General features: G+C 45.0%; 1 protein-coding gene across 1 annotated transcript in view; it reads left to right on the top strand.

Annotated features, from left to right (window-relative positions):
* The window catches only part of LOC138285509 (aryl hydrocarbon receptor-like), an 811968-nt gene that overhangs the window by 579612 nt on the left and 206515 nt on the right, over positions 1 to 25841 (top strand). The window contains exon 7 of the mRNA XM_069225503.1: positions 15623 to 15825. Within this exon, the coding sequence (XP_069081604.1) occupies positions 15623 to 15825 (203 nt within the window). The remainder of the gene's footprint in view (positions 1 to 15622; positions 15826 to 25841) is intronic.

Below are 25841 nucleotides of genomic sequence, written 5' to 3'. Positions count from 1 at the left end.
CTTCTCTACTGGGTCAATACGTTTTTGAATACTGGTTGGAGTCTGTGGAGGTCGGAGGTTGAAGGGGCAGACAGCGGAGGGAGGACCGTTCTAGGACACTGGCCCTGGATGGAGTGGGTGGCTGGAACTGACTGAAACCAGCTGGGGCTGTGCTGAGATTGCTGTGCCTGCTGTAGTGTCACTGGCCAGTGATGTAACTGGCCAGTCGACACTCTGCCTGGGAAAGGGGTATTTAGTATTGTATAACACCCTAGATGAAATCCCCAGATGTTCCAGAGGGGTTTCACCTTTCCTTTGTGTATTTTTGGTTTGCTCCGTGGCCTCCGGCCCGGAGCTATAAAATAAAGAGAGGCGTGGCAGTAGGGGTGATTAGCCGCGACGAGGAGACGGAGACCGGTGCTGCTGTGCGCTCCTGTCTGAAAGGCCGCACCCTGCCACGCCGACCCGAACAGTCAAAGGTGGAATCGCGTGTGTTATTTAACTTAAACAGTCGGAACAAGCGGCGAGTGTTATAGCCCTTTTCAGGGCTAAGACACAACAAACTGGCAACGAGGCAGGCTATTCCACGCCCCTGGGCTCGGGCCCCGCTGCGGCCGCGTGCGCAATGCGCTGCTCGTGCGGCGGCCGTGCAGCCCAAAAAAAATAATAATAATAACAAAAGAACAAAGAAGAGCAGCTAACAGAGCGCTCAGTCCGAGTTTTTTTTTCTGAAAAAGGAGAACTGGCAAACATTGGAGGACACGTTTGAACTTATGAAGAGAATCCACACAGAAGCTGGAACACTAAAGGGACATATCAGGACACTGTGAGTACAAGTGACCTTCCACATAGCCTGTAACTAGGACGGTAGGACCAATTGTCGTCACAAAACTATAATAATTGTTTCCTAATAAATGCACAGAGGCAAGAGGCCTGCCTAGCTTCACCCCTGCCACAATGTCTGCAATACCTCCAGTAGAACCATTTGTTGTAGAAGGTGCTCCCTCTGCACAAGAACCAAAGTGGAAAGAATGGGTAGAAAGAGTGTTGCTATTCTTTGAGGCCACTAAGGTAGCAAATGACCAGAAACGTGCCATGCTCATCCACATAGGAGGGAAGGACATATATAAGATATAAAAAAAACTAGTGGAAGATGCGCCCAAGACACATACGACACTCATAGCGGCCCTCAACCGTCACTTCGAACCCATGGTCAATACTGATTACGAGAGGTTTATATTTAGACAAGCGAGGCAACAGGTGGAGGATTCGCTAGATGCCTTCCACCTAAGGCTAAGAGAACTAGCGAGTACGTGCAGATTTAATGATGAGACTGAAGAAGTCCGAGGACAATTAATACATGGGTGTGCCTCCCTCAAGCTCAGGGAACGCATCCTAGAGGAATCCGGAAAATCATTACCAGACATTCTACAACTGGGCCGCACAAAGGAGATGTCGAGAGCCAGGGCTTCGCATATGGAGGCAGCATTACAGCGTCCCATTAAAGAAGAGGTAACCAATGCAGTCATGACAGCCAGGAATAAACCCCGACAAAAGGTGAATAGTCCACGCCCCAGACAGTGTGGATATTGTGGTGGAGTACCACACAGAGCATCTGAGTGTCCGGCAAGAGGAAAAGTATGCTCTGGCTGCGGAAAGATGAATCATTTCGCAAAGGTTTGCAGATCCAAAAACACTCGAGGTGCATCTGTCAACATTGCACTCGAAGAGGCCCCTCCCGAAAAATCGTAGCGGGGGAGTGACATGGATGATGACGAAGCTGTGATTCATGTCGTCCACTCCTTATTTGCTGTCAGACCTACCAGCCATCGTCAAGCACAACTTCCAAAATGCCAGATCCTCATGGGCCAGCATGAAGTGGTCGCCGTAGTGGATACGGGAGCGTCCATAAACTTACTGGCAGCGGAAGAACACTTCCGAATGTCGCCAACTCCAGCACTGACCAAGACAAATGTCAAGGTATATGCATATGGCCAGAGTACCCCTCTGTCCTTGAGAGGCATGTTCCAGACCATCATTACCCATGGATCGCAATCCACATCTGCGAAGGTCTATGTGACAGAGGGAGGAACTGGTATGCTATTAGGCTGTAAGGGTGTGGAGGAGTTAGAAATTGTGACGTTCGCGCTCAGCATTCACCAAGAATCTGAGACTGAGCTGGTAGCCCGATATGAAGGAGTATTCAACGGCATTGGTTGTCTCCGAGGCCGAGAGATCAAGCTCCACATTGATCACACAGTGCAACCGGTAGCCCTCCGCCATCGGCGAGTGGCGTTCCACCTTCGACCCCAAGTGGAGAAAGAGCTGGACAACTTGGAGAAAGCAGGAATCATTGAGAAGGTCTCTGGGCCCACCCCATGGGTATCTCCCATTGTGGTAGCTAGGAAACCCAAACAGCCAGGTGAGGTGCGAATCTGTGTGGACATGCGTCTCCCTAATGCTGCCATCAAGAGAGAAAGACACCTGACCCCTACGATTGATGACATCTTGGGAGAACTCAGTGACTCTAGGTGGTTCTCAAAGCTAGATCTCCGATCCGGATACCACCAGCTGGTGTTGGCCATGGAATCCCGTTATATCACGACTTTCTCTACACATGTGGGGCTCCGGAGATATAAACGTTTGAGCTTTGGGGTATCCAGTGCTGCGGAAGTGTTCCAGAATGTTATCCAGGAGCTGTTGGTGGGATTACCTGGAACCATCAGTATCAGTGATGACATTCTCGTCCATGCGCCTACCATTGCAGAACACCACTCCCGGCTACAGAGGGTCCTACAACGCATTCAGGATTCTGGACTCACATTGCATTGCCAAAAGTGTGAGTTTCTAAGAGATAGAATACAATTTTTCGGCCACACATTTTCGGCGAGTGGGGTAGCCCCTGATCCAGCAAAGGTAAACGACATTAAGGAGGCGCCCCCTCCTACCACCATCACCGAGGTCAGAAGTTTCCTAGGGATGGTAAACTACTGTGGCCGATTTATCAAGGATTTATCCAGCCTGACACAGCCTCTAAGAAATCTCACCAAAGCCTCTGAGCCGTGGAAGTGGGGGTCTACTGAACAAACGGCTTTTGACAATATCAAAGAAGCATTATCCAGCAAAACTGTGTTGAGATACTTCGATCCAAAAAAAAATACCAAGGTTGCTGTTGACGCTGGGCCAAAAGGTTTAGGTGCTGTGTTGCTGCAGGAACAAGGAGAAGGAATGTGGGCTCCTGTTGCCTATGCCAGCCGGTCACTCACTGACACAGAACAGCGTTATTCGCAAATAGAAAAAGAAGCGATCGCTGTACACTGGGGTTGTAAGCACTTCCATATTTACGTGTATGGCCGCCCGTTTATTGTGACCACCGATCATAAGCCGTTGCTTCCTCTATTCAATGGAACCGCTTCCAAGCCACCGCCGAGAATTGAGAAATGGATGCTACAATTGCAAGACTATCGGTGCTAGTTAGAATATCGCCCAGGATCTGAAAACCCTGCTGACTATTTTTCGAGACATCCCAGAAGTGCATCCGATGTGGAGGTTGAAGAAGCGAAAGAGACTGAGGAGTATGTCAGATATGTCACCGATCGATCCCGGCCTATGTCCATGACTATGGGTGAAATCGTACAAGCGACCAAGTCGGATGAGTGTTTGCAGAAAATTATGGTAGCCATACAGGATAATCAGTGGCACCGTATCAAAGGGCAATTGCCTTTGTTGAACACTGAGTCTCAACGCGTCATCGGGAGTCTGTATAATGTGAAGGATGAGCTCACCACTGATTCTCAAGGGTGTCCGTTGAGGGGAAGTCGGTTGGTTATTCCATCCTCTCTCACCACCAAAGCCGTTGAATTGGCCCACAATGGCCACCAAGGGATGGTCAAAACGAAAAGCCGCTTCAGGTCCAAGGTGGGGTTTCCCCTTATGGACGAAAAGGTTGAGCATTTGGTAAGGTCATGCCGTTGGTGTCAGGCTACTGGTGAGTCCAACAGGCCTGCTCCCATCGAAACTGAACAGCCCCCAACAGGTCCCTGGGTCTCAGCTAGTCTGGATTTTGGCAGTTTGCCCGATGGTCGCCATACCATGGTCATCATTGATGATTTCTCGAAGTATCCTGAAGTAGAAATCATTCCTGCCCTCACGGCAGAGGTGGTGATTTCCGGGTTAGAGAAAACGATGGCCACTCATGGTCTCATAGCCGAGATTAAGACGGACAATGGGCCACCTTTTCAAAGTAAGGAACTGGCTGAGTATTTGAAGATTACAGGCACCCGTCATCGCCAGATTACCCCGCGTTGGCCTCAAGCTAACGGGGAGGTAGAGCGGTTCATGCGGACTTTGAATAAAGTGAATAGAATCGCGGTGGCAGGTGGTCAAGCTGTTGAATATGCCATTTTCTCGTTTCTACGGAACTATAGACAGACGCCACATTCCACCACTAGCCGAGCACCAGGTCATGTCGCATTTGGGAGGGCGTCTATTGATGCTATTCCTCATCATTCTTCCTGGGTTCCTCCCGATATGGCCCGAGATGTGGTTCAGGAGAAAAGGCGGGTGTCTAATCAACGGGTCAGCCATGCTCGACGAGCGACCGTGTCTGACCTGCAAGTGGGTGATAAAGTGTTGCTAAAACAGACCCTGCCTGGTAGTAAATTTCGTACGCCTTTCTCTTCGGTCCCGTGGAGAATTGTCCAAAGGAACGGATCTGCTGTTGTTGCCCAGTGTGGTAGTGACACGGTGACCCGCAACGTATCGCTGTTTAAGAGGTTCCATTCCTCAGGAGATATTCAAGAAGAAGGTTTTTGTGACACTGATGGTGTTTGTCCTTTGTCTTTGGGGCCGGAAGGGGAAAGTTCAACGATTGGTTCTGAGGATCGAGCTGTTGGTGTTCCTGTTTCTACCCCGATCGAGCAAGTGACTGGTGGGCCGGCCTCCGAGGTGGTGTCTCAACGATCTGGGTCTACCAGATATGGTCTGCGGAGTAATCCCTATCCTCAATCCGCCTACGTGATCATTTGTGTGATTAATGATAACGTGTTTTGGTTGGTGTTTCTGTTTTTGTGTTTTGTGGAGGAATGTAGTGTCGCTGGCCAGTGATATAACTGGCCAGTCGACACTCTGCCTGGGAAAGGGGTGTTTAGTATTGTATAACACCCTAGGTGAAATCCCTGAATGTTCCCGAGGGGTTTCACCTTTCCTTTGTGTATTTTTGGTTTGCTCCGTGGCCTCCGGCCCGGAGCTATAAAATAAAGAGAGGCGTGGCAGTAGGGGTGATTAGCCGCGACGAGGAGACGGAGACCGGTGCTGCCGGGTGCTCCTGTCTGAAAGGCCGCACCCTGCCACGCCGACCCGAACAGTCAAAGGCGGAGTCGCGTGTGTTATTTAAATTAAAAAGTCGGAACAAGCGACGAGTGTTATAGCCCTTTTCAGGGCTAAGACACAACAGCTGCTTCTCGGAGGTCCGGGGCCCGGAGCCTGAATCATGAGTAGGAGGGGTGCGGCAAGGTGAGTAGCAGGAGCGCAGCGAGGTGCTATGGTGAGTGCCTCAGGTGCCTCGGTGTTGCAGTGACGCGGTAGCTTAAGGCAGCATTCTAGCATAAATAGCTGTCAGCGTCTCAGCACCTTTAACTGCCCTCGCTACATCTTGAGGACCAGCGGGACTTCGGCCGGTTTTCAACTGTCAGCACTCAACTAAGACATCAAGCACAATAAATGATTTAACTTACCGTACCTGCCACGCATACTGCTCCTACCTTACCACGGCGTGCTCAGCACACGGCCACGTGGAACACAGCCAGATCGAGCAAGAATGTGCCAGAACGCACATTATTTCTTATAATATTGATCCCCCAAATCCACCCGTACTTCTTTAGCCCCTTGGCTCCTTTTTGCAGCACGATGCACATGGTGGGTTAGTTAAGGGGCACGGCAGGCAGCAGGCTGCCGTGTTACAGGTTGAGCCCCGAGTCGACGGAGACACTCCAGCTAGGTCTGGCTTCGGCTTGTGGTCGGGTGTGGTCCCCTTCCTTTTTCACTACTCTGTGTGTGAATTCTGTAGTGTGGAGTAGTATAGCATCGGCTGGCTCACACAAGCGCAAATGGAGCCGGATTAGGGGTATTGAGTTAATGCTAAGTAGCCGTGCTCATGCACTCCCAGAGAAATAAGTGAGAAACTCAACTAAACTTGTGCAACCGAGTTGAGACAGTGGCTGCAACCCCATGTTTATCCCTCTAGCAAAGTACTAACAACATACTGGCCTTATCTTCTAATCACTTCTAATCACTAATCCTGCGATACTTACCAGCGCTTGTGCTAAAATAGTTGGCCATCATTGGGAAGGATTGAAAATGAGGTCTGGAAAGTTGCGTCACCCTCCGGTGAACAAATTGCAGAAGCGTGCTCTGCTGAAGGACTCAAACACACCCAGTAAAAACAACAAAAATTTCAAACCACAGTCTGGTGGTAGTATCCTCCCCAAAGAGCATGGCAACGTACTTTGGGAAGTCCAACCAACTACAAAGATTCACCTTCTTGAAAGACCCCATGGCAGTAATATACACCACACCGGATTATGGCCTTTTGGCGGTCGCCCGCCGGCCCAGCGGGAAAGCCAGAATGGCCGCCGCGGTGCGGAGCGGTCATTCGGCGGTAACTGCATGGCGGGCGGCGACTGCAAGCAGACAGTGAAAATCTGTATGAGGCCCTGTTAGGGGGCCCCTGCACTGCCCATGCCATGCCCATGCCCCACGACACCCGTTCCCGCCATCCTGGTTCTGGCGGTGAAAACCGCCAGAAACAGGCTGGCGGGAAGGGGGTCGGAATCCCCATGGCGGCGCTGCAAGCAGCGCCGGCATGGAGGATTCCCTGGGCCAGGGGAAAACCGTCGGGAAACCGCTGGTTCCCCTTTTCTGACCGCGGCTTTACCGCCACGTTCAGAATAGCCCTGGAAGCACCGCCAGCCTGTTGGCGGTGCTTCCGCTGCCCTCCGCCCTGGCGGTCAGAGACCGCCAGGGTTGGAATGAGGGCCTATGTGTCTGGTCTGCCTTGTCCCATTATTCAGTAAAACTCCAGCTCAGGAAGCAGACTTCCCTCCAACCAGACAACCAACTCAGTCAGAACAAATGCCGGAACATCAGGCAAGCCAGATGCAGCTGGTAGAGGCCCCTACTGGACTGTCTAATTCAACGGGGTTCACTGTCAATCATGAACCTACTGGTAACTCTCTGCAAATAACAGCTTAGGTCCATAGACCTTTTGCAGCTTTAAAGAAAGAAATGGCACATTGCCTAGACTAAAGCTTTAAAGGTAATAAGGTCACTGACCCCCTAGCTATCAGTATGGGGGAGGAGCTCTGCTTGGAGGGGTCATGGTCCTGCTCGCTCTTATTTTCCAGCAATGCAAACCTGATTCAGGCCCTGGATACTCAACTGGTACTCAACCTCTAACGTTCAGATCCAGACAAGAATGTCTCACCCCCCCCCCCCGGTCCAGCATAATCAAAAGGGGAATTATGCAATGAAGTAGATTCTGGCTATAATTTACCAATGGAGAATAATGTTCCTGGCACAAAATACATCACAGACAGGTAGATTATAAGAGCCACCATTTGGGAGTCTATGGGAGATCTTCCCCCCGAATTTAAGTTCAAGCACTATGATCTCCTCAGTGCTGCAAGGAATCAATTCCACACAAAACACCACGTTTCCTTTAATGCCTCCCACCACACATGCGTATGAGTCCTCCACGGTACCGGTCAAACATGCATAATCTACCCCACACTGGCAGGCGAGTCCATTAACGACCTTATAGTCATTCATAGAAGTATTTAATTTTCAGTCGGATAAATTAGACACACAGATGGATATAGTGAATTTAATGGCCGTGCATATTTATAGCATCAATTAAAAGTTGGAAGCATTAACATCTTGAATTACGAGGGTACAAGCTGTATACACTACATCACCAACAAAATCTGCATGCCCTCCAGTAACAGATAAACTGTCCTCCCTAACAGAACTTTTGTTGAGCATCTTACAACCAAATGAAACTACCACTGAAAATGAACCAAATGTCAACAACTGCAAAGGCAGCTCTCAAGATATACTGCAAGTGTCCCTAGCTCCATTGAAATTGAAAGAAGAGCCATCAAACCTTATTAAATAAGTAAAACTCTTTAGGACCATTCCTGAGCTGATACCTGAAGCGTTCACTCCAACCATGACTAATGAGGACCCATCTCTTTCCAAGCTCACTAAAAGGCAACGTAAGTGTACGAGGAAAGCAAGACATAAATACACTCAGCTTAAGGATACACTCCCCCAAATAAATGTTTGCCAAGACCAGCATAGCAGGTACAGGAAGTATGGTGGCTAATGTGTCAAATATCCTTTTGGATGTTACAGAATTCTTGACCACCACCTCAACAGAGGACTCAGTAAGAGAACCACAGCAAATTGATAGTGCCAAAGTACAACTTCAAAGCCAGGAGGTCGCCCAAGGTGCAAGTAACAGAGCTCCCCCCGCTTACCCACTCCAAATGGCAGATCATCTTGCGTGTGACACAGGGATTCAAACCAATGTACCCACGAACTTCAGAACCAGTTCACCAACTCTGGACACAGGTTTACTATCCCGACTTAACCCAGCAGCGGGCGGGATTGAGGACAGGAACAACATGACCGAACGGAGTCCCATGCAGGTAGTCAGGGTGGGCACCTCAGAACCTGACTATCAACGCAGGACAATGATTTATCACCCTGGCTTAGTCTAGCAGCGAGTGCAGTGCAGTGGCCCCAGTTGCACAACATTAATTATACTCATGCAGAATGCAATAAATTGGAGGTAGACTTCTCGCGTCATAATCCACTTTCCATTAGTATTAACAAACAAGCTCACACCTTCTCTCTAAAGTCTTCAAGCTCAACAAGGGCCACTCCAGTCTTCTCAATCACAGATTCCCATTAGGAAAACAGAGGACTCAAAAACGTTAGCAAGTGGAAACTCTTCAAGTCTGCAACCAGGAGTATCTGGTGGACTAACAAGGAAAGCTACCATCAGGACGCACTTCAAAACCTCAGTGTCTACATGCCACATCATATACTAATGACAGTAGGCCACCCAAATCACTATTTCAACCAGAATGTCACTCAAAGTCAGCATGATATTCTCAATAGTGGTAATATATTAAGATTACTAGGAGAGATTCCTGAGTTCAAAGCCATTTCCTCAGCAAATCTAATAGCAGTGGAATTTTGGTCAACCAATGACAGTCATCAATCAGAACCCACTCTAACTACGTGCAAAACAAATGAAATAGTGGATTTAATTCTCTCCTTGGCCACAATCTTTGAGAGTTGAAGGATCACGCTCAATAGACCCCAGATCCCAGGGTATCCACACCCATTGTCACAGCAAAGCAATCCATCTCCTTTGCCACTTAGGCTGACTAAATCGGTACTGAGGGTTGCAAAAGGCAACATCTCTGGCCAATGAGAAGACCCAGATTCCAGCACCCACTGCCCAACCATAGCAGAGCCTCATTGGGACTGGCTTCCTCTAGCCCTAAAGGTGCCACCCTCTGCATGAATAACAATTTCATCTACATTCCCCTAAAACTGGAGGTCCTCCAATTGAAATCCTGGAACATTGCTGGAGCAAAGACGCTACTACTGAACGGCTCTCCTCCCAACATCTGGGCAAAGGCAGATGTAATAGCCCTCCAGTAAACTTGGACTTTACTTGACCTCCCTATGGAAGGCTATATATCTTATCAATCTAAGGCCATCAAGCCTGCACAGTTTGGTAGGCCCAGTGGAGGATTAGCAGTCTATATATTACTGTTCCTGGACATTATCACTGAAGAACTACCGTGTGAGGACCCTGGTTTCCAAATCATCAAAATTAGTAACTGGTCAATGGAAGGCAGGCCACCCATCTAATTGTTCAATATCTATATACACCCTAAGGTTTCCAGAAAGAGGTCCACAATAGAAAAACTACTGGCATATATCGCCAGCTACAGGCAACTTCTGCCAGTGTGGGATATACTCATGAAAGGCGATTTTAATTCTCATCTCTTATGCTCAACAGAGGATGTTGAAATACTTAACATTGACAACTTATTTAAGTCACGCCCTAGGCTCACCTGAAAGTTAAGCGATGGGACCATTACGGAGAGCAGCTAATCGCCTCACTAGAATTTTTAAAAATGAGTATTTTGAAAGGTAGATATTTGGAGGATACCACCCCACTAAAAAATTATTGTGGCCCTAATTCACGAACAGTCAGTGGCTATACAATTCTCTCTCTGCCACTGATTCTCCTGGTAAAGCAATTTGCTATTAAGTTCAGTACATCCAGTCATCACTCGTGCCAGCTCCTGTTAATTGGAATAACACCACGCACGAGCCCCTGAAGAAGTGGGTCCCACGGAAACTACGAACTTTAAGCGCTGCAGTGGTCAATAGAAAAAACTGCAGACCCTGCATCAGTGGCTAAAAAGATAATGATCAATAGCTTAAGAATAAAAGCCCATCCAACAGATACTTGGGTCCATTTTGAAAAGTAATGATCTGAGTACTATTAAATATCGACTCCATGTCAATGCAAGGGCCAATTATACTTTGCTACAAGGTTGATTTGCCTCTCAAAACATTGTATTACGCTCAAAAAAGAGCAAAGGAAACGGGTAAGGTCCTTGAAAGCCCACCCGGAAAACTCTTTACTATGGGAGCAACTGAAGACCACAAAGAAAGCTTATAGGAAGCAGCTGTGGTCAGGAAAAACGCAGCAAGATACAATTTCTGGACTAAAATAATGTTCAGTGTCAGGCAGAACAACCCCAGGCAATTTTGGGAAATTATAAACAATTTCAATTGTAGAAGTATAAATAACTGAAACATTTAAGAGATTGTGTGGTTGAACCATCTTACTGCAACCTTCTCAGTTCAGACTCAGAATACTACTAACTTCATCCCAAGCAGTCAGGTGCCTACAAACAGGGCTAGAAGCTACCTGGCAGTAATAAATGAACTCACATATATTCGATCTTTAATCCACAACACGCTTTGCAACGGCCTCTGTGACAGTGCAGCGGGGTCAAACGGAATACCACAGGCCATTTTTAAGGACGATGCAGAATTTTGGTCAGGGGTGCTAGCATTACTGTAACAGGAAATTCAGTTAAGCGATACCATTCTAGAAAGCTGGCGAGGCTCCGTCATAAATCCAATGTACAAGAGAGGGGAGAAGACAAATCCAGCCAACTACAGGCTAATAGCCCTCCTTGACTCAGAGGCTATATACTATGCGTCCCTGCTCTAGCAGTAGTCCATCAAAAATAACATCACTCCTCTAAATCAAACTAGTTTCAGGAAAGGAGTGGACACAACAAAAAATATCTCAATCACTGCCTTCCTGGCCGATTAGTGTAAATGTCAGAAGAATTTACATCTTGGCTTCATTGATTTTAAAACTGCATTCAACAGCACAAAAAGAGAGCTGCTCTGGAGCAAACTGAAGCACTGGGGCTTACTGGATCAAGTCCCGAAGGTGATAACTCTGCTGTACGGAGACATGTGGATTCAGATAAAAATTAGAGATGGCACGAGGCTGTCCTGAAATTTTATAGCATACCAAGGACTAAAACAGGGCTGTGTGTTAGCCCCTCATCTATTTAATCTCCTTAAGGCGGGCCTCACACCTATCCTAGATTCAGAAAAGTCTCACCCACCTCGTCCGGGTCCTCTCCACCTCACCCACTTTCATATGCGGATGACATTGTGATTTTGACTCAAAGTAAGGTGGGCCTACAAAAATTGCTGAATGCACTCACCAGTTATACAAGGTCTAATCACTTGGAGATCAATGTGAATAAGACAAAAACAATGCTAGTTGACACTCGATCAAGGTATGCCTCAAAATTTTATTTAAATGACACCCAGTTGCACTACAAGTATTTGGAAATATACTTCGATACTCAAGGGTCTTTCATGCAGCAGAAGCAATACATCAGAAAAAAGGCCTTAGCTTATGCTTTCCCCACCTTAGCAAGAAAACTAGACATGCCTTCATACCACCCACTTCTAGCAGTTATCGCCTGAAAACTACTTCCTACTCTCACCCATGCATGCGAGGCCTGGATGCCCCAACCTTAGACAAAACCCAGATCAACACATTCAGGTGAGTCTTTCATCTACCTCGACTCACATCTCCAGCCTAGCTTTGCCTAGAATTTGGTTTAATGAGGCAAGACCTGGCCAGGAGAGCTGCATCAATTAAGGCCTGGTACAAGATCAGTTGTGCCCAAGACATCTTGAATAGTGCCCTTTGGACAGCCCTCCAAAACGATTGACAATCAGCGTACAATAATTATTTATATAGTTCCATCATTTTCCTGAGTTTGAACTGGTGGGGCATATGATTCCTTTAAAAAGGGCACCAATAGAGCTTCAAAACGAATATCTATTATTGAAGATAAAATCAAATTTAGCGCACGCTCGCATGCATGGGTGGTTATAAAGCACTACACCTCATTGGGTCCAGCTGCATACCTCTCAACTGCGTACTCTGTGCATATGAAACAGAAACGAATGGCTCTGCATTTGGGCAGTATACTGGCCTTTGAGAAAACACCAGCATGGAAGCACCCACGCTCACCCTTGTGTAGGCACTGCAACGGACAGGAGGAAGATCTCAAATACATGTTGTTTGTGTTTGCCCTCAGTTGCGGAACCTTAGGCAGAAACTTCTGAAGAGAAGGTTCAATGATAGAACACTTGACATGCAGGGAAGTCCTAGTAGTGTATTTGAACCCAGGTGATCCACAGCCAAATTGCAAATTTCTCAAATTTCTGGCATCTGCGCTGTTCGGTCCTGCCAGTGCTCTCCAGTCTTCAAATCAGGTTGTAACTCCAATGACAGAGCCACTGCAGCATGCCAGGAAGTCCTAGCAGCATGTTCAACTCAAATGATTTGCAGCTAAAATATAAGGTCCTTACACAATCGGCATTGACTCTGCCGGATGCAGGTGGTGCATTTCTCCTCGTAATGTTTGGTTATGGAATATCAAAACACCACTAATTTTAAGCCACCTCACAGGTCATGCAAATTCCAATCTAGAAGGTATGGCTGAGTCATAAGTCAAGCACTTTAATTATCCCTGAGGTGAACGTTTTGTATCTGGTTTACTCTGAGTAGCAATTCTGCATGGTAGATGCGCGCTGCTCAAACAGGCCACCATACAGCAGGAGCTTAGAGATCAAAGGACACACAATCACTACCAAGCACTTTATCACTATTTTGCACAGGTTCAAGAATGATGGTATTCTCAATCATTATGTACAGGCAATTGTCAAAAGATTATTTTAATAATTTGTTTTATGATTTCATGCTTGTAATGGCTCGTATTGAGCAGGGTGTGCAACATTTCCTAATAATGATTGGCTAATGGAATGTTAACATTACCTATGTGAACCCATGTTATAGGACATGCAAATTCTTAATTAGACCATAGGGCCTTATTACGACTTTGACGGAGGGGTTTCCTCCATCACAAATGTGGAAGATATCCCGTCCGCCGTATTATGATCCCATTAGATTCAATGGAGATCGTAATATGGCGGATGGGATATCCGTCACATTTGTGATGGAGGAAACTCCTCCGTCAGGGTCGAAATAAGGCCCATAGTAATTGAGTCATAACGTTAAGCACTTTACTTCTGAATAGTCGGTGAATGATTTGCATCTGCATCAGCTTGAGCGGTAATTATGTTTAAAGAATCGCATCATACAAGAGCAGGACTCATATACCAGCATCATACGGCCTAGAATTTAAAGATCAGGCAATCATTTCTAATCACTTTAGCATTCTTTTTTGAGAATTATTTGGCAATGCCTGTTCCTGAATGTTTATATATGTGTAATTGTTTATGAGATTATTTTTTATCGCTTGGTTTACGATTGTAACGATTTTTAATTAATCAGATAATAAATAAATATCACGTGGAACTTGCATCCATTCACCCTGCATGTTCTCTGCCTTCCTGGCAACCTGGAGAGTTGGAGTTTTGACAGCACACCTGGTGGCCCTGATCACATGCAGCGTAGCTCCAGACGTTGACCTTGAAAGTGAGTGAAGTTGCCAGGCTTCATACTAAAGGCATTTGAAGGTGAAGTTGGTCACAATTTAAGCACAGGCTTTTTGCAGCCAGTCTTTAACGAGGCGACCTATGTAATAATAAGTTGCTTCGCATAATGTCCAGTCCAAAGGAGTCACTAATACCATATTGCCTAATGAATAATAATAATGCGGCTATTTGCGACCCCTTGTGATTGGCCACAAACAAGGTTAGTGGCCTGCAAGGAACAACAGACTGCCATCCTGTGTGTGCATTCCCAAACCAAAACCAATTTACTTTCAAAGCAGCCCATGTTCCCTAAAGGAACCAGTGCTGCTGTATCACTGCCTAGTCCGAAGCTGCCGAACACAATTCACAATGGCGAAGGTGTACTTAGGGGGAACTTTCCCCTTTGTGAATCAGTTACCACATCGTTTGAGGTGTTGGTAAATGATGAGTGGTTTGCGACCACAATTGCAGTCGCAAATTATCCATACAGATCATTGTGACTCCCAATTAGGAGAGGATGCCTCTGCTAATTACAATTTGTAATCAATTGCAAAACCCATTTTGAAAGTTTGAAAGGGTTTTACAACTCACAAAATAGGTTTGTGCTTATACAAAATAATTTTTTGGATACAAACTCTGTGATTTTGAAAACTGTAGGGTTACCACAAATAATCTTTGCACAGCTGGTCCTAAGTGCTGTTTTAAAGTTAGCCAATTTTGCAAATATGCTAAACTTCACTTACTAGAGGAGTTATCGGCAAGAAAATGATTTTGGAAGGGAAATACCTTTCTGTGAGACAGTTTACCTGACAGGAAAGTGAGGTTTTTGCTATGCGTATTACTCACAACCTCATTTTTTGCAGCTATTTCCATCTGTTTTGTGGTAGATTTTACACTTTCGAAACTTTGTGAATCTCACCAAAATTGTGAAGCTTAAAACTAACTTCATAATGCTGTGGAGGAAAAATCTTCTCAAATTTCCACCTCCTAGTAAGTATTTTCAAGTGGCACATCATGTTCTTCTGAAAGCTAGATGCAGACGTTAACTGGTGCCTCTACTCTTCAAGGTGGATTGGGCATTAAATAGCACCTCTTGTTCCACAGGTATTCTTCCACAATATTGAAGTTTATATTGAATACCAACATATTGTCAAGATAGGTGCATGTGGAGTTAAGTATATTAAATCTATACTTCATATATGCTTGGCTTGACGACATGCTGGTAGTTGATTTAGTGAAGTCGATATATGTGCACGTCAATGTTAGTGACCTTGCTATTGTGACATACAACATTTACATAGATGTTGTGGATGGTAAGTGGCACCTCTTGTTCTAAAGAAGCAAAATTGGGTTTGTTTCCATGCTGCAGAAGTGGGGTGGATGTTACAGGGGACCTGTTGTCCCGATGTGATGAAATAAACGTTTAGTGGCATCTGTTAATCCTCCTGTGTAGAAATTCAGTGGCTTTATGTGTCCTCACTGAGAAGCTCGGGATTTTTTCTTGCAGGCTTTGAACCTCCAGGGTAGGCTGAAATTCCTGCATGGACAGAACCAGCGGAGTGAAGAAGGGTCCCTGGTGCCACCCCAGCCTGCGCTTTTTGCCATCTCCACCCCGCTGCAGTCTCCATCCATTCTGGAGATCAGAACTAAGAACATGATCTTCAGGACCAAGCATAAGCTCGACTTCACACCGGTAGCCTGTGACGCCAAGTATGTATTGCACATGTTGGAATCTGTTACAAGACTCAACATTAATTAGGCGAACCCTTGCCTCTTCCCATCGAGGAAGCGAGGCAAAACCATAGCTTAACTTGCCAATACACTGGTGTGTACACGCATTTGTGTCTTTCACTGTAAAGGTACACAATCATTGTCACACAGTGGACCTTCATGAACATAATACCAAGTAAACAGAGCAATGAATTTGCTCAAAAACATGATTTGCTTTGAGAACAGCACTGAAGAAAATGATTCCTACCCTTTATTTAGAATATTCCAAAGTACTTCGTTGATAAATTTTTAAAGTTCAATAAGACAGTAAGCAGACTGGTTTGGGACAAAAGTAGAATTGTACAGAATTGCATTTGCTGCACTAAAACAGCCAAAGGGTGCGGTTGATTAGGTCTTCCAGACGTTTAATTGCAATAAGCATTAGCTTAAACCCACTGCTTGTTTTCAAATTCCTGAAATCTGCCTCTTTATTATTGAATAAAGAGCACCCCTAAAGATAGACTGTTATTTTGCCTACAGCACCAAATGGTCTGGATCAGGATTAAGAAATGCCCAGTTAAGTGATGAAAACTCCACAAACTGTAAAGACAGGGAGAACAAAGCGAGTACTTGCACAGAAGAAACTGACCATGTATTCACCTTAGCAACCTGAGGTTCACTACTGACCGGTCCTTTTTAGGTCTTGTCTACCAGACAGCATAAGCTGTCTAGGTGCAAAAGACCTTTTGTGGGGTTATCAAAAACTGGATTTACAGCCAACCCATTGCTTAAAATGGGTTGGCATTATTGTCATGCTTATTTGCTTGTTTCTTATTCAATGGCTTGCTTTCCTCTTCTTAGCTTGTCCCACCGCTGGAACATAGCCTTTTTACCATCCTTTTCACTGGCGGGCTTGTATTCATCCACTGCTCACTTTTAGGAAACCACTTTTTTATTTTTGGTTAAGCATTACATATTGCATGAAAACCCATGTTTTTTCAACTGTTTTCCTCATGTGCTTCTCCCCCCACTAAATACCCTCACCTGTACTCCACAGACTAAATATTCTCCCCCACTTTGCTCTCTCCCTCATGTGCTGCTTTTAACTTCCTCCTCCTTCACCTCCTCCCTGTTCCTTGCATCCCCACCTGCTCCTTCATTGTTCTTTAAACTATTAGTGAACCTTTCATATTTATTTTTTATTTATTCTTTGTTTTAGAGGGCCGGTAGCTGACATTTTCCATTTTTGGAGTGCAGAAAAATCTTGTGCTCTGCAATTTTTTTAAATGTATATACTGATCAAAGTGCTGTCCCCTATTTTGGATTGGTAAATAAAAAACAAATGAAGAAAAAGCCACCTCAATGTGTAGGTAGTAACGCATGTGTATGCATACGTCATCACGCTTGTGCATGCCAGAAGAATGACACGACCACTAGCAGTGGCCATATCCACTGTGCCTTTTTTCTTTTTTTTGTGCTGATGTTGCATACGATTGGCAAAAATCATTTGCATTATTCCTGATAGTGCACAGCATTCACAAAGGCATTGGCAAGGTTAGTAGGTCAGCAAGGCAAGCTTTATTGGAAAGAAAGAACATAGAAATTGGGCGCTCACAATGAATCCCCAAGGTAATAGATATACATAGCAGATAGGGCACGGTGCTCCTGGCAAGAGGATCTTCCCTAATCCTCTGAGGTTTCCGAAGAGACCGAACATAGATAAATTGGAAGTCAGGGCACTCATGAATCAAAAACAATTACATAAGATGTGTTTAGTGTCCATAAAATACTAATCGAGAATTTCGTTGTGAGACCGGAAATCGTGAAAACAGGAATCTTCAATTTATTCTTGAAAGATAGGTTACATCACAGTGATGGAAGAACAATCCTTAAGGTCAACACATCCGTGACCGTAGCATCCGAAAGGTAATCAAGTAATAAAACGCCAACACGTGTTTCGTCTTATGAGATATAAATCTCCAAGACTTCATCAGGGCTAGAATAAACAAAGATATTGTCTAAGACATGTGATACGGTAATCTCTGATTCATAATAAACAATGAGTGACAACAATATGTCACCCCCACCGTGACGTTTGTGTGATTCACAAAGGGAAATTGCAATATGTGACATATGTGAAAAGAGCAGAGAAGAATTAAACCTTCACCCATACGGGTATTAACAAGCAAAAATTGATACAACGTGAAACGGAAGGAAAAGGAGGTCAATTCTTGTGAAAATGCAATAAAAATATAATAAAACAGGACAGACGCTGTCGGTACGAACATTCATTGTAAAGGCTAATACACGCTAAGATTTGTTGTGTCATGATTGGTGCACGTCCTCAATTTTAGATTGTGATGTAGGTGAGAACATTCAAAAAAACTCAAATTCAAAAGGCCGGTATGTCAAAAAGCAAATGAGATCAGAAAAAGGCCATAGAGTTAAAATTACGGCCTCCAAATTTGTGTGTCACGCTCACCGAACAGAACTGAAAACACATACCTGAGCTAAAAATCGATATTTTATCAGTAATGGGACTCCTGAGCCATCCCAGGAATCTGAAACTAAACAAAATAGCCCAATATAAATAACGGACGTCAGCCCGGGAACATGACGGTAATGCCGTAATAAAGAAATAATGAAATCATAGAAACGGCCATAGAGCCTGTAACTAACCTCGTGGTACCTTGGATAGATAGAAGTAGATTTTAGTAGAAAAATCTATACCACCGAGAATCCTAAGAATAAGAAGAATATAGAATGTCACTTCAGTAGGTTGACGGAATACTAGTCAGCCCGCCGAGTAATACCACGTTTATATCCTTTTTTATGCAGAAACCTTACTACAAAAGTTGTGAAATAGTAATCTACGACAGACCGCTTACCTAATCAAAAACGAAATAGTAGAGAACGGGAGACCGCGTTCAGATGATTGCGCGGCGTCCCGTAGTGTCCGGACCATGTGTGAGCAACCACTAAACTTGGTGGGTGTTCCATTTAAAGTACCTTCACCGTGCATACTGTGCACGGAAATGAAGGTAGGACTCGTATTAGTCCATGGCCGCCATCTTGGAATGGTGAAAAACATACTGACTAGGTGGGCGAGGGTGGCGGTGAATCAAAAAACGGATCCCAGTTTCGTATATCCTGAGATCGAAAAGGAGAGCATGAGTCTATTGTTATTGGAGCACAACTAAGAGTAGGTGCTCAGCGGTGATGTCTTACCGCTTAATAAAACGAGAGTAACGTAGCATGATCTTATGCCATCGTGATAATTAGTTTGCATAATCATGCCATTAATATTAAATCTAGAAGCCGACTGAAACCCAATTAGTCAAAAAATGGTGGAGAAATATGAATATGATAATGCCAAAATACAGATGTAGATATGTTAAGAGGTGAAACAATATAAAATGGAGGAAGAGTGCCACTACCAAGACACAAAAGGGGACAGGACCTGCCATAGGACAGGGCCAAGATACACATATTCACTTTAATATCTGTAAAGTTGGTGTGGTGACCAGATATGAATTACAGAATAGATAAAACCAAGTGCATGATATGTATAATTACAGGTGTTACAATAGACAATCTGGAGACAACAAGCTGTCATGTCTGAAATGGCAATGTCACATTTATTCACCTAGATAATATTCCATCTCAAAGTTAGTATTCAGGCCCTCCTCCACCGCTCTAAGTTTAAGAATCCAATAGCATTCTTTTCTCCTGAGTGCCAATTCTCTATTACCTCCCCTGGGGTCTTTATTGATCAGATCAAAGCCAAAGAACTCAAAACCACAAGTATTGTTTTGTTTCGGACATTGTCTCATGTGGCTCACTATAGGATACCTTTCATCCCCCTGTCTTAGGGCCCTAAAATGTTCGCTTGCCCTCACTTTGAGTGGCCTAATGGTACTGCCTACATAGTAGAGACCACATTTACAGATGATCATGTAGATGACAAACTTGGTATCGCATGTGATGTTGTGGTTGATGTTAAATTGAGATCCAGTTGAACTCATAAATGTTGTAATGTCTGATTTGGCCCATCGGCACATGCCACAGTGGCCACATTTAAAAAATCCTTTGCTACGGCTATTAAGCCAATTGTCCTGAATCCGTTTAGTGCGATAGCTAGGACACAGACTGCTTTTCAAAGATTTGCCCCTTCTAAAAGTCAAGACAGGTTTATCTGCGATCACCTTCTTGAGGTTAGGATCCGCAGTTAATAAGTGCCAATGTCTATTCATGCATTTATGTAGGAGAATGGCTGTTCTTGTGTAGTTGGTTATACAGCGGATAACATTAGCCCTGGGTCTGGATATATGATTAAGTGTGTCTGGTCTTTTTAGACGCCTAGCCCTATCGCAGGCTCTCTCTATCACTTTTGGGGGATAGTCCTGTGCCCTGAATCTGACACTCATGTCTTCAATGCATGAGACAAAGTCTTCTTCTAAGCTGCAGTTTCTTCTTGCCCGTACCATCTCCCCATATGGTATCGAATTGATTTGGTGTGTTGGGTGTGCGCTACGTGCATGTAAAATAGAATTACATGCAGTGCTTTTCCTGTATAATCGACTCTCTATTCTGTTCTCATGAATAAATAATTCTACATCCAGAAACGCAATGTTGGTAGCGTTATGTTCTGAGGTGAAATGGATATTGTAGTCATTGATGTTTAGGTAGCTAATAAAATCCTTCAGTTTATGTAGGTCTCCCGTCCAGATCATAAGGCAATCATCTATATATCTGCCCCAGAAGAGTATGTCCGAAATCCACGTACTGCCCTTCTCACTCCAAATCATGTTTTGTTCGAATAGTCCCATAAAGAGATTGGCGTAGGCTGGAGAGAATTTAGACCCCATAGTCCAATTCATTAAAAGCTGTCTGCTTAGAAGAAAATAGTTATTGGTATCAGTACAGAAAGAAACATTCAATATAACAGCAGAGACAGAGGGTGGTATTACCTCAGTGGTCCTCTTGTTCCCAAGCTGAAAGACAGTTACATCAACAACAGCAGTTTGAATACTGGTGCATAAATGATAGAGTAAGAGGCCAACAACATGAACAACAGCAGCACTCATACACAAAATCATGCTCCCAGTGAAATCAGAGACGGTTCACTTCTCCTTTTCTGTTACCCACTCCACTAGGTGGGAGTGTAATAAAGCATCTGACAGGGTGGAAAACAATCGGTGCCAACAGATGGGTGCTACAAATCGTCCAGTCTGGCTATGCTGTCCAGGTCAAAGCAACATCTCTATCACATAAATGTACTAGAAGTAGTACATCTGGCCATCAGAGTCTTCTTAACATCATTGAAATAAACAGAATCTTAGTGCAAATAGACAATACCACAATGATGTACTACCTCAACAAACAAGGATTAACCAAGTCTAGAATTATATCACTCAAATCCCAATCAGTTTGCCATTGGTTACTAGTGAGAAGCAGTTCATCTGCATGTTTGCGGAGCTGACCTAATAAGGAGGTGTTTCAAAAAAATCATGAGTGAGAATTAGAAGTCCTATTAGAAATCTTCTAAACATACATCTTTTTGCACTAGAAAGAAATGCAAAATGCCCAAATTATGGTGCAAGGGCATATGAACCAAAAGCTCTGAGCAATGCCCTTCTGATCAGTTGGTCCAGAAGATATGTTTATGCCTTTTATCTGAATTTCCTGATGTCAACACTGCTAACCAAGCTAGAACACCAACACCACAATGATTGTAGTAGCATCAGAATGGCCAGAAAAGTGGTGGTATCTCAAGCTACTACACTTATCTGTCAAACCCCACAAGACATTGCTATGCCAACAGACTCTATTTTTGAGTACTCATTGAATTTAGGAGCATGGCTTATAAAGTCATACAATATGGACATTTGAATTGACCACCTGACTGTATGAACATCCTCAAGGAGGCCAAACACCTCTCCACCAGAGCATTCTACGGACTCAAATGGAAGAAATTTGCTATATGGTATTTAGGCAATGGCCATGACCCTGTTCTCTGTCAAGAGGAAGCCATTATACCTTATTTGCTGCACCTGGCCAAGTTAAAATTACAGTATTCTCCCATTACAGTGCACCCTGCTGCCATCACAGCATATAGAAAGGGACCTACACAGAAATATTTTTCATCATACAAATCATTAAGGCCTTCCGGAAAGGAAAATCTTTTCCTTTAATTAGACACCCACCACCCTCCTTGGAATTAAATCTGGTTTGTCAAAGCTAATGCCTCTAGCGGTTGAGCCCATACACAAACACTTTTCATGGAACGTAGCATTTTAGTTACAATTCCCTCCGCAATACAGATTAGGGAATTTCAGTCGCTGTCAGCAGTGGAGCGAAACACAGTGTTTCAGAACAACAGAACGCACCCCTCCTTTTTTTACCTAAGGTGGAATCAGATTTTAATATATATTAGACTATCTTGTTGCCAGTATTCTTCTGTGACCCATCTTCTTCAGAGGAAAGCTTTCTACCGTCTTTAAATGTAAAAAGGATCCTTCAGTTTTATTTAGATAAAACAAAGGATACGTGAAAAACAAGCTAGGTCTTTGTTAACTGTGGTCTGCTGAGGACCGGTTTGGCTTCTTCCAAGCTATCCATAGTTAGATGGGTATTTCCCTACATTTCTTTCTGTTACCAATCAGCTAACAAACTTCATCCAGGGAAAGCCTGGGCTCCTTCTACATGAAGTAGAGTGGCATCTGCTCCTTGGTTAAGAAATGTATCTCTGACAAACATATATATCTAAGGCACCTACCTGGAAGTTATCAAGGGATTATCCTGAGTATATTACTAACAAAGAATGTCTCACATGTGAACAAAGTTAATGGCTCATAACGGGGGTTCCTAGTTCAAAATGGCCCTCACTCTAGAAGTCACAAATATTGGGTGCTTGCTTACAGCTATCTCAGCTTTAGTACATTTGCATAGGTCTATCCTTCATCTGTCCAGGACTGAAGGGAGGGCAGATCTCCAATGCATCACTATTAACCTCTTTGCAAGGGTCAGGGCCAAAGCAATGTATTTACCATTTGACTTGTCATTCTTGGGGGGGTCAATAGGCTCAGCAGGCACACCTTGGGGTCATCGATGTTACGTCTGCCTGTCAAGTTTGTGATGCTTGTCTTCTATCACCTGATCACCACCCAATCCCACACCATGTAATGAAATTAGGTCCAATCACCCTACATCTAGGCCAGGCCATTGTCGTGGCTGGGTCCATGGCCTGTTATTGCACAGGAGGCAGATAGATTATGTGAACTTAATTAAACTGTAGGTGCTTGAACTGGGCATTTTGAGATACTCTGGCAGTTTGCTGCAATACCTGAGCCCGCACAGCATCTGTCAGGTCCTTTCTTAGATCTGTGTTCCATTTTATTCTCAGGGGTCTAAGGCCCATTTCCTTTGTGTTTCTGATCGACCTGTAAACTGCTGTAACAAAATGCTTTCTCATTCCTCAGATGGAGAAGAGTTGCATAAGGCTGTCAACCTCGGGCCCATCTCCTCACCTTCCCCAAGTGTGAATAATTGCCTTGGTCAGAGATGCATGTGTCAGGAATGGTCTTGTGGGCACTTTGTGCATCAGATCTAGTTCTTCAAGTATGCACGTTTATAGTGCATGCAGTGGGAAATATAAGGAATACTCTGTTACCAGTTGGTGAAGAGCTTTTCAACAGTTTGAGAGTGTGGCAAATCACCCGTGAGGGTCTCAAGGTGCTGGAGCTGAATGTTACTGCATCGAGGAATGATCTTTTGAGCATCCAGGTCTTTAGTTCTCTTCTGAATCGTTGGAGTGACAGTGCAATCCTGAGGTGCAGGGTGAGGCCTTGGCTGGCAGGTGTGAGAAGGTGCCTCCTCTGCTGTTGGCTCGACGAATCTGTCGAGTGACTGCGAGGGAGAGGGAAGCTGATAGTAGGTGTCTGGCGTTGGTTGATGTATGCTGGTTCTTCGTTGTAAAGGCTTGTAGGCCTGGGCCAGCATCTTTAACTGGAATCTCTTCTGAATCAGAAGCCAGTGTAGTTTTTTGAGATGGGATGTGATGTGAATCCTTCTGCAGAGGTCGAGTATGAGTCTTGCCTCTGAGTTCTGTATTGTCTGAAGTCTCTTCAGGAGGCGTGCTGTGATTCTTCTATAGTGCGTGTTTCTATAGTCCAGTCTGCTGGTGATGAGGGCCTGCATGGCGTTCCTTTTGGTGTCTGCTGGGGCCACCTGAAGATCTTGTGGAGCATGCAAAGGGTGTGGGAGCAGGCAGATTAGACTGCCTCCACTTATTTCTTAATGGATAGCTTGATATCCAGGATGATGCAGAGGTTGCGGGTGTGGTCTGTTGGGGCAGGAGGTGTGCCAAGCTCTGTAGGTCACCATGTGTTAGTCCATGGCAAGGTGTTGTTCCCAAAGATACGTACTTCCGTTTTCAGGTGTTGAGTTTGAGACAATTGTCCTTCATCCAATCTGCTACGTTGATCAAGCATCTGAGGAAGCATCTGAGCTTTTGTGGTGGAGGGATCATCAGACAGTGAGAGGATGAGTTGTGTGTCGTCGGTGTAGGAGATGATATTGAGTCCTTGTGATGTGACGGTGAGGGCCATGGGGATCATGGAGGGTTGGGCTGAGGGATGGTCCTTGGGGGACTCCACAGATGATCTTCTTTAGCTCTAAGGTGAACGGTGGGAGACTGATCCTTTGGGTTCTGCTGTTGAGGTATGAGGCGATCCATTTGAGGGTGTTTTCTTGAATCCCAATGTGGTGGAGTCTGTTGATAAGGATGTGGTTGAAGACAGTGTCAAACATAGTGTGAAGGTCCAGGAGGATGGTGGCTGCTGTTTCCCCACAGTCCAGGAGGGCTCCAGTATAATCTGTGGCTGCAATCAGGACTGTCTCTGTACTGTAGGTAGCTAAAAATCCAGATTAGGAGGGGTCCGGGAGGTCTTCTAGGTGTTGGGTGAGTTGCTGGTTGATTGCTTTCTCAAGGACTTTTGCTGGCTAGGGGAGAAAAGAGATGGGCCAGTGGTTGGCAGATGTTTTTTTCAGGATGGGCCTCACTTCAGTCTGCTTCCAGACCTCTGGGAAGGAGGCCATGTGATGGAGGTAATCAGGACCTTCCTGAGCTCATTGACGATTGTCTTGTTTCCAAGGTTGACGTGGCGGGGGCAAGGGTCCATGGGTGCTCCCGAGTGTACGGAGTTCATGATGGCGATAGAGTCTTGCATAGTGAGAAGTTCCCAGTGGGTGAGAAGGTGTCCAGGGTTTCTGTTTGTGCATGTGAGCTGGTTGATGCTGTCTGCGGCGGAGGGTTGGCGCTCAAAGTTTTCGTAGCTAGCTGAGATCTTGTCATGGAAGAAGTCTGCAAGGTTGTCGAACAGTTCCTGGGAGGGAGTGATGTTCTCAGGGGCTGTGGGATTGGTGAACTCCTTCACGATGGCAAAGAGTTCTTCGCTGTGGTTTGTGCTGGCTTTGATGCCATCTGCTAGTGTGTTCTTCTTGGTTTCTTTTAGGAGGTGGTGGTATTGGTTGAGGGTGGTCCTGAAGGCAGTGCAGGCTTCTGTTTTTTTGCTTATGCGCTACTTCCTTTTTGAGTTGTCTGCAGTTGCATTTGGAGGAGTGCAGTTCCTCAGGGAACCAGCTTGCTTTTTTGAAAATGAGGCAGAAAGCATTCAGAAAAACGGGGGTGGGGGACAAGGAGGTATTGAGAACAAGGCAGCAAACAGGAGAGAGTGATGCAGCAGCAGGGAAGAGCTGGCCTTGGACCTGCTCAATGGGGTCGCATTGCAGCTTCCATTAAGTAGGACCTGGGAGGCAGTGATTGGGGCGAGGCGGGAAAACAGGCAGCAGGTGACAGTGGGTATGGGTAAAAAAATGAATAGAGAAAGAAAAGAGGCAAAAGGCAGTGAAAGTACTCAAAAAAATGGAGGGAAAGGAGGGAGAAAGCAGTGAAAACAAGTCAGAAGGCAGGAGGAAGCACTCAGAAAAACGGAGGGGAAGGGGGAGAAAGTAGT

This window comes from Pleurodeles waltl, chromosome 3_1, assembly GCF_031143425.1.
Source record: "Pleurodeles waltl isolate 20211129_DDA chromosome 3_1, aPleWal1.hap1.20221129, whole genome shotgun sequence".
NCBI classification, from domain to species: domain Eukaryota; kingdom Metazoa; phylum Chordata; class Amphibia; order Caudata; family Salamandridae; genus Pleurodeles; species Pleurodeles waltl.
This window is presented reverse-complemented; position numbering and strand designations above follow the sequence as displayed.